The sequence below is a fragment of the Pyrus communis genome, chromosome 7, assembly GCF_963583255.1.
Source record: "Pyrus communis chromosome 7, drPyrComm1.1, whole genome shotgun sequence".
NCBI lineage: Eukaryota > Viridiplantae > Streptophyta > Magnoliopsida > Rosales > Rosaceae > Pyrus > Pyrus communis.
The window spans coordinates 5,049,771-5,058,687 of NC_084809.1; the positions used below are offsets into that span (position 1 = coordinate 5,049,771).

At 38.1% G+C, this 8,917-nt stretch overlaps 1 protein-coding gene across 1 annotated transcript; it reads left to right on the forward strand.

Annotated features, from left to right (window-relative positions):
* Positions 1 to 1,012: 1,012 nt before the first annotated feature.
* Positions 1,013 to 5,093, forward strand: LOC137740137 (receptor-like serine/threonine-protein kinase SD1-8). Its single transcript, XM_068479949.1, has 6 exons — positions 1,013 to 3,150; positions 3,235 to 3,506; positions 3,749 to 3,959; positions 4,152 to 4,389; positions 4,475 to 4,625; positions 4,717 to 5,093. Exons 1-6 carry the CDS (start codon positions 1,827 to 1,829, stop codon positions 5,023 to 5,025), a joined length of 2,505 nt encoding a protein of 834 aa, XP_068336050.1. The 5' UTR covers positions 1,013 to 1,826; the 3' UTR covers positions 5,026 to 5,093.
* The last annotated feature ends 3,824 nt before the right edge of the window (positions 5,094 to 8,917 follow it).

An 8,917-nucleotide genomic window follows, 5' to 3' on the forward strand; every position in this document is an offset into this window, starting at 1 on the left:
CTGGATGGGTACAGTTTGTAGGAATTCAGACCAAAAACAGAGACTTGGAAATGAATAAACTTTGTGGTAATGGGAATCTTAAAAGTTTCAACATATCTTTGTTTTTGTGATTACTTTTGTTAGCTAAACTTGTACGGATCGGAAAAGATTATGATAATTAACAACTTTTAAGCTCAAAACCTCTTGAACCGAAGCAATCATGATCGTAGGTAGCCTCATTGAAATAACACATGAACCACAATTTATAGTAAGCATGAGTGCTTAATTTGGTACAGTAGCTTGCAGTTGAAGCAATCTAATCCTAACTCATACCTCCATCTCTTCTCGGGTTTTGGATATGTGATGCCTCAAGGGTTTACACATTGTAGACTGTAGAGCATTGACGAATTTGAACAGAACCGTTATACTACCAGAATCTTTGGCAGAGGGCTTAACATTGAATTTTCTACAAGGTCTTTGTCCGTCCATGTGCCAACTAATGAACCGTAATAATTGACTTGGTTGACTTACTGATCACCATGAAAAGATGTAGGTTAAGTTCCAGCAACGTGCATACGGTAAATCTTTGCCTGCTGAATGCTTTGTGCAGCCATGGATACCACACCAAACTCAGAGTTCGTGTTCTTCATGATTTTATTATGTGCATTTCTCGAGTCCCATGTTTCCCTTGCAGCTGACACCATCAGCGAAAACCAATCTCTCTCGGGCGATCAAACTATTGTCTCCGCAGGTGGGAATTTTGAGCTCAGTTTCTTCAAACCAGGTAACTCTTCAAACTTTTACATAGGCATGTAGTACACCAAACAAGTAGTATCCGAGAGGACCATTGTTTGGGTGGCAAACAGGGAAAAACCAGTTTCCGACAAATTTTCTTCAGTTTTAATGATTTCAGATGGTGATTTAGTCCTGTTTAACAAGTCCAAAGCCCCTGTTTGGTCAATTTAATCTCCTCCTCCGCCACTGCACTTCTTTTGGATACCGGAAACTTCTCGGTGTCCAGTAATAGTTTATCAGAGCCGTTATGGAAAAGTTGGCTGCCAGGAGCTAGAATTGGGTTTAACACTGTTACCCAACAAACCCAAATTCTTACTTCGCGGAAGAGTTCGAAGGATCCTGGACAGGGTCTTTTCTCGCTTGAGTTAGACCGAACGGAAGCAATGCGTATCTCATACAGTGGACTCCACAGTATTGGATATGCATTGCATCCATGACGCATACTTCACCCACCCTCTTTATGATCCAAAGATATTTTCTCGATTCGTGACGCATACTTCACCCACCCTCTTTATGATCCAAAGATATTTTCTCGATTCGTGATGCATACTTCGGGGCAAATTCAACAGTTGTCATTGTGGGACATACCGTGCAATTTGGTTTGGTCCCAATGGAGAAAACAATGCGAAGTTTATGATTTGTGTGGTAAGCACCCTCGCCTATTATTGCTTGAACGGTTTTGAGCCGAAGGCGAAGAGAGACTGGGATTTAAAGGACTACCCTGGTGGGTGTTCGAGAAAAAACGATCTGCAGCTGAGGCAATCTAACTCGAACATTTCCTAATCCTATACCTCCATCTCTTCTTGTGTTCGATATGTGAATCCTCAAGAGTTTACACATTATTGTAGAGCATTGATGAAGTTGAACACAACCGTAATACATTGAATTTTCTACAAAGACTTTGTTCATACGCCGGCTAATGACAGAATGTGATGGGTTGAATAGTTGATTTAGTTGACTTGCTATGACCACCATGAAAAGGGCATATAGCTTAAGTACAGTAACATGCACACGGTAAATCTTTGCCTGCCTGCTGAATTCTTTGTGCAGCCATGGATACCAAACCAAACTCAGAGTTCGTGTTCTCCGTTATTTTATTATGTGTATTTCTCAAGTCCCATGTTTACCTAGCAGCTGACACTATTGGCGAAAACCAATCTCTCTCTGGCGATCAAACCATTGGTTCTGCTGGTGGGATGTTTGAGCTAGGTTTCTTCAAACCTGGTCAGCTTTCAAACTACTATATAGGCATATGGTACTCCAAGCAAGTAGTATCTGAGATGACCGTTGTTTGGGTAGCAAATAGGGAAATACCAGTATCTGATAGATTTTCTTCGGTCTTGAGCATCTTAGACGGTAATTTAGTTATCTTGAACCAGTCCAAAACCCTGGTTTGGTCAACAAATTTAAACTCCACCACCAATTCTGGTTCTGTACAAGCAGTTCTTTTGGATAGTGGAAACTTTGTCTTGAGAGCGGGGTCTAGTAACAATACATCAGAGCCTTTATGGCAAAGCTTTGATCATCCAACCCATACTTGGCTACCAGGAGCTAAACTTGGATTCAACAAAATTACAAATCATACCCAAACTCTCACTTCATGGAAGAATTCGGAAACTCCTGCACCAGGTCTTTACTCTCTTGAGCTAGCCCCGGACGAAAGCAGTTCATATATCTTATTGTGGAATAGGTCTAAACAGTATTGGATCAATGCACCATGGAATGAAAGTTCACATATTTTCAAGGTGGCTCCTGAAAATCAAATGTTCAATTATAGTTATGTTACGAATGAGAACGAAAGGTATTTCACCTATTATCTTTACGATCCAAAAACTGTATCTCGATGCTTCTTGTCTGTCTCGGGGCAGATTCAGCAACTAACATGGTTGGAGAAGCAGTGGACTTTGCTTTGGTCTCTACCATTACAACAATGTGATGTTTATGCTTTTTGTGGGGCTTTCTCTAGTTGCAATCCTACATCTTCGGACAACTGCAAATGTTTGAAGGGCTTTGAGCCAAACCTGCAGAGTGATTGGGACTTGCAGATTTATTCTGGTGGGTGTTCAAGAAGAACCAGTATGCAGTGTGGGAATGCTACTAGTGCGAATGGGACGGGTGATGGGTTTTTGGGAGACGAGTTTCTAGAAATACATAGCATTTCATTGCCTGAAAATAACCAATACGGATACGTTCTTGGTATCGAAAGTTGTAGATCAGCCTGTTTAATTGAATGCCATTGCACTGCTTATGCTTATGAGAGCAACAGTTATTGTTCACTATGGCATGGAGATGTTTTTCTGCCAGAACTTGTAGCAAGTGACGGTGGTGGAAAAACTTTATATATCAGAGCTGCAGCTTCCGACATTAAGAAAAAAGGTAATAACAGAGTGATTATTCATGTCTTACGTGGAGCAATTAATCTTAATGTTGTCCCAGTGATTTTTTTTCTTTTCTTTGCAGGTTCAATTAAGCCGTCCCTTGTGATTGCAATTGTCACAACAGTCACAGGTTTGCTTCTTGTCATTTTTGGCTATTTCTTATGGAAGAAGACATTGGGAAAGAAAAGAGAGCAAAGGAATAGACATGGTGAGACTAAAAGTAAATTTGCTGCTGGAGGTGAAAAGAACGATGCAGAACTGCCGATCTTTGGTTTAAGGGCTATAATAGCTGCTACAAACAACTTCGCTGAAGCTAATAAACTCGGAGAGGGAGGATTTGGCCCTGTCTACAAGGTGATACTTCCACTGTGTACTCTAAATACTAAAACATTTTTCTCCTCATGCACACTTCTTGTTTATTTATGATCTTTGGATTGAATAATTCCAATGAGATGAATCATGGAGCAAAATACACATGGGTGTGCAGAAGGACAAAAAAGAGTGTTCGAAAATAATTTCTCCTTTCAGAAACATGATCGTTCCTTTTTACTTCTCTAACAATTTTTTCTCTTGTGCGATTTTCTTCCTCTGTGCAGGGAATTTTGGCTGAAAATCAAGAAGTAGCCATAAAAAGGTTATCAAAAAAGTCAGGCCAAGGACAACTGGAGTTCATGAATGAGTTAAAACTTATTGCCAAGCTCCAACATACCAATCTCGTTAGGCTCTTGGGTTGCTGTCTTGAAGATGAGGAAATGATATTGATCTACGAATACATGCCCAATCGGAGCTTGGACAAACTTTTGTTTGGTATGTGTGTGTGTGTGTGTGTGTGTGTGTGTGTGTGTGTGTATGCTAATGACTTATGATTCATTCTGCAAATATATTGTTTTACTTGTGTTTAAATGCCGTGTACTGCAAGATTATGCACTGTGTCCAACATTTTATCTAAAATGAAAAGAAAAACATTTGCTCATTTTTCTTCATGGTTTGTCCAATCAGATGCATCTGAAAAAAGAGAATTAGATTGGGGAAGACGTTTTCGAATTATAGAAGGCATTGCTCAAGGAGTACTTTATATCCACAAGTACTCTAGATTGAAAATCATCCATAGGGATCTAAAAGCAAGTAACATACTGTTGGATGGAGCCTTGAACCCCAAAATTTCAGACTTTGGAATGGCAAGGATTTTCGGGATACACCAGACTGAAGCAAATACCAATAGGGTTGTTGGCACATAGTAAGTCTACATATACCTGGCACATGTTTTCATTCAAGTAATGTTCTATTGTTTACTTCTATACATACTGTCAATTCATGTGCAGCGGTTACATGTCACCCGAATATGCGAGATATGGTCATTTCTCTGAGAAATTAGATGTATTCAGCTTTGGAGTGTTATTGTTGGAGATTGTAAGCGGAAAGAAGAATGCTGCTTTTTATCGCTTTGAACATTCACCAACTCTTGCTGGATGGGTAAGTACTGAAAAATTATTCTTGCTCACAATCATTCTGTCTTTAAGCCTTCCAAATTCGCAAATGACCGTAAATTCAACATTTTAATTAGGCATGGGAGTTGTGGAAAGAAGGAAGAGGAATGGAGGTGATCGATGAATCGGTAAGGGAAACGTGCCACCTCGATGAAGCCTTGAAGTGTATCTATGTAGGGTTTTTGTGTGTTCAAGAAGCTCCAGCTGATCGACCAACAATGTCTTCGGTAATTCGTATGTTGCAGGGCAATGAATCTACATCTCTTCCACCTTCCAAAGAACCTGCCTTTTCAACATATAGAAATTCCAATCATGTTCGCCCTTCTGAAAAGCCTACCAGTTTTTCCCACAACGCAGTCACCATGAGTTTTCCAGAAGGTCGATAGGGGTTGAAAGAGTAGTGACTGGCAAGCAAATGAGATAATAGTGTATTAAATTAGGGAAAAAAAAAAAAGACATTGCGACAAATAAGTTTTATACAAACACTTATGTTAAAGTGTTTTTCAACTGCAAATAAGGGTGTAGCCATATTTCAAGTTATGTTCCCACCCCACCCCTTGGTACAAACGAAATTATATTAATATAAAATAGAATATCGTTTGTATGAAAAGAAAAAAGAGGAGATGTTTTTACAGTTTTCAACTTTCAAAAGACAAAAACTAAGAACAAAATTAGCATAATTGAAGGATTTAAGCACTTTCCATACATTGATTTTTTCTACAAAGACTCGGTCCATATGGCAGCTAATAAACAATATGTGAAGGTTGAATACTTGACTTAGTTGACTTGCAAGCAGGCGATAATATCTATCTGTATATAGATAAGCGAGAGGCTCACGGATGGCGACAAAATTTTGGGGTCATCCCATTTAAAACATGTCCAAAATAATATATCAAATCATGTAAGGGTAATTTGGTAATTTGATCATAATAAAATATAAAGTATTGGGTTGTTGGAAAAAAAAAAGATTAACAAAATGTTAGGGGTTCCATCTGTTCCCCCACCCCCTCTCTCTCTCTCTCTCTCTCTCTCTCTCTCTCTCTCTCTCTCTCTCTCTCTCTCTCTCTCTCTCTCTCTCTCTCTCTCTCTCTCTCTCTCTCATTTTCATTGTTTTTCTGCCTGCCTTTTTTTATCTCTCAAGCCCCCGATTATATAAAATTTTTTACACATACTGATAATAACGTGATTAAATTAGTTGTCAAATGATTTTTTTTTCATAAACGACATTATTTATACTAAGGAGGAGGGGATGGGCTTAACCTGACAATGAGTTAGCGATAATGTGATTCAATTAGTTATTCTTTCAATATTATTTTCTTTATTTTTAAACATGTTCAAAACATCTTAAGAGGTGTATAATGCTGGTTGTCACATCCCGGCCCGGGACGGATCACTTCCTGGGCCCGCTCCACCACCGTAGCACGATATTGTCTGCTTTGGGCTTACCATTCCATCAGGGTTTTGTTTTTGAGAACTCACGAGCAACTTCCCAGTGGGTCACCCATCATGGGATTGCTCTAGCCCTCTTCTCGCTTAACTTCAGAGTTCCTATAGAACCCGAAGCCAGTGAGCTCCCAAAAGGCCTCGTGCTAGGTAAGGATGAGAATATACATTTAAGGATCACTCCCCTGGGTGATGTGGGATGTTACAATCCACCCCCCTTAGGGGCCCGACGTCCTCGTCGGCACACACACGACTAGAGTTAGGCTCTGATACCAAATTGTCACATCCCAGCCCGGGGCAGATCACTTCCCAGGCCGACTCCACCACCGTAGCACGATATTGTCCACTTTGGGCTTACCATTCCCTCACGGTTTTGTTTTAGGGAACTCACAAGCAACTTCCCAGTGGGTCACCCATCATAGGATTGCTCTAGCCCCCTTCTCGTATAACTTCGGAGTTCCTATGGAACCCGAAGCCAGTGAGCTCCCAAAAGGCCTCGTGCTAGGTAAGGATGGGAATATACATTTAAGGATCACTCCCCTGGGTGATGTGGGATGTTACACTGGTTATAAAAAAAGTCTTTCGCACACAAATAATAATTTCTCTCGCAAATAATAATGTGATTAAATTAGTTGTCAAATAATTATATTTTTTTTAACAAACGATATTATCTACACTAACGGAGATGGTTGGGTTTTAGCCTCACAATGGGTTAGCAATAATGTGATTCAATCAATTGTTCATTAAATATTATTCTTATTGTAAATTATATAGAGACCAATTTTATTATGTAAATTCAATTGGTTTAATTGATTTATGAGGAATTTCTTCTAGCATGATCTAAGATTATTCATTTACTTCAAATATTTAACTTTCCTTTTGTCAATTTATGCATATAAATACATTTAAAACGTGTAAGTCGCGCATAGCATGCCGTGATTTAAAAAATATCTTCTGCACGCGAATAGAACTACCCTGATAACTATAAGTTTTATACAAACATTTAAGGGGTTAAATTGGAATGCACCCTGCAGAAACTTCAAAGAAATAAAGTTTATCTAGAAAGAAAATGACGTGTATACCAAACGGAGTAAAAATATGATGACGGTGTTCAAATAGTTAAGACACTAGCAAATGTACGAGCAAGTTGCTACGGAATTTGAAGCATTGTTGATTGTTGAAGATGTGGAAAGTTGCTAAAACATATATGCTAAGAAGTGGGGTTTATATACGTGTTACATCCATATGTTAATCAAGTGTTATTCACATTCGTATATTACATTACAAAAATTGGTGATGCTCAAGAAAAACAAATTGGGGATGCTCAAGGACTGTTTTTCGTAAGATATGGCTCTATCTCGTCCTAAATTGCATATGTTTACAACTATACAAAGTTAAAAAAAATCTAGTTTTATTCCACTGAAGACATCCAAATCCATAACTCCATTAATGGTATCTCATTTATTTTGTACGACAACATTGAACTGAAAAATCAAAAGAAGGAAATAAAAAACAGAATTTGATCACTCATGAATTGAATCACCTTAAATTGCATATAAATTGAATTTCAATTAAATTGAATGAAAGTATAAAGACGAAGGGAAAGTTGTCATAACTTTACTACGCAAGATTTTACTATGCCCGATTTCATTTGCATGTACCAAAATCAATTTACGAAATTAAGGTTGGGGTTTTCATATTGTCTATTGGGTAATGAAAGTCATGTGAAAAGTTCAGAAATAATCAAACCAACATCCAATTTAGTACACCTAAGAAAAACATAAGCAAGAAACTATTTCCAATTCATCATTCATTTAGCAAACACAGTAATACAGTCACAGAAACACTCTTAACTCACTCACCAAAATTGAATCAATTAGATTGGATGTTGGGGTCAAAATTTTATGTCCGCCTAAGGATATTTAAGACTAAAAATTTAACTCAAAGTAGTTTAGCTTCCAAGTCATTTTTATTTTCGGTCTTCATATTTAGACTAAATATTTAACATTCCATAGTGTAGTTTCAATTTTAACTTTCCCATGAGCGCTTGTCTACTGGACTTATCTTCTTTAGCCTTTTGTTTGCAATTTGAATTATATGACTCAAAATACAACCCAAATAGAACACAAAGGGCCCATAGAAAACAAAATGCGAAATATTTACTAATCACTATTCATGATTTTGGTCAAAGAACTCAAATTTTAGAGATACAAAACAGAGCAGCTTGTCTAAATCATTTATAAAGGTTACCTCCTTTTGGTTGAAAAACTGAAGGGTGACGCCAATTCTTCTTCAGCTTCCACCTCCTTATGGAACTTGATCCGCCGCAGGTCACATTTGCACATGAACCAGAAATCAGCAACCAGTCAGTACCTTTGGCAAGCTCATGGGGGTATGACAACATGTTAGGAATATTATTGCAACTCTATTAAATGAAGAAGTATTCAGTTAAGGATGTCAATGAGGGAGAGAAGAAGAAGAAAAGAAAAGCTAGTTGAGGAACAAAAGAATTTTGATGCTGCGTTCGGTTTGGATGTATGGTCTAAGAATTTACAAACTGCCTATATGATTCGCTCGCTTTAGTGTCTTCATCATATCTATTTCTTTTTTACTACCTCTTCTTTCATGAAGGTATAATCGTCAAATTATTTTCTAACATAAAATATACACCTAACAGACGTTTAAAACATTGCCCATAAGTTAACTGAGATGGGTTTTGTTTGAGTAGTTGGTGACCTTCACAGTTGGTCAATTGCGGCTGACATGTGATTGATCGTATAAGGATATCTATTTAAAATAGTTAAGGGACTTCAAGGATGCCTCTAGATTTATTCT

What these genes read in the sequence shown, in the direction of transcription:
- LOC137740137 (XM_068479949.1), top strand. Translation starts at nt 1,827, where the DNA reads ATGGATACCAAACCAAACTCAGAGTTCGTGTTCTCCGTTATTTTATTA. An exon ending in GATTTGGCCCTGTCTACAAG is followed by an intron (nt 3,507 to 3,748) that starts GTGATACTTCCA and finishes TCCTCTGTGCAG; the next exon opens with GGAATTTTGGCTGAAAATCA. An exon ending in AATAGGGTTGTTGGCACATA is followed by an intron (nt 4,390 to 4,474) that starts GTAAGTCTACAT and finishes ATTCATGTGCAG; the next exon opens with CGGTTACATGTCACCCGAAT.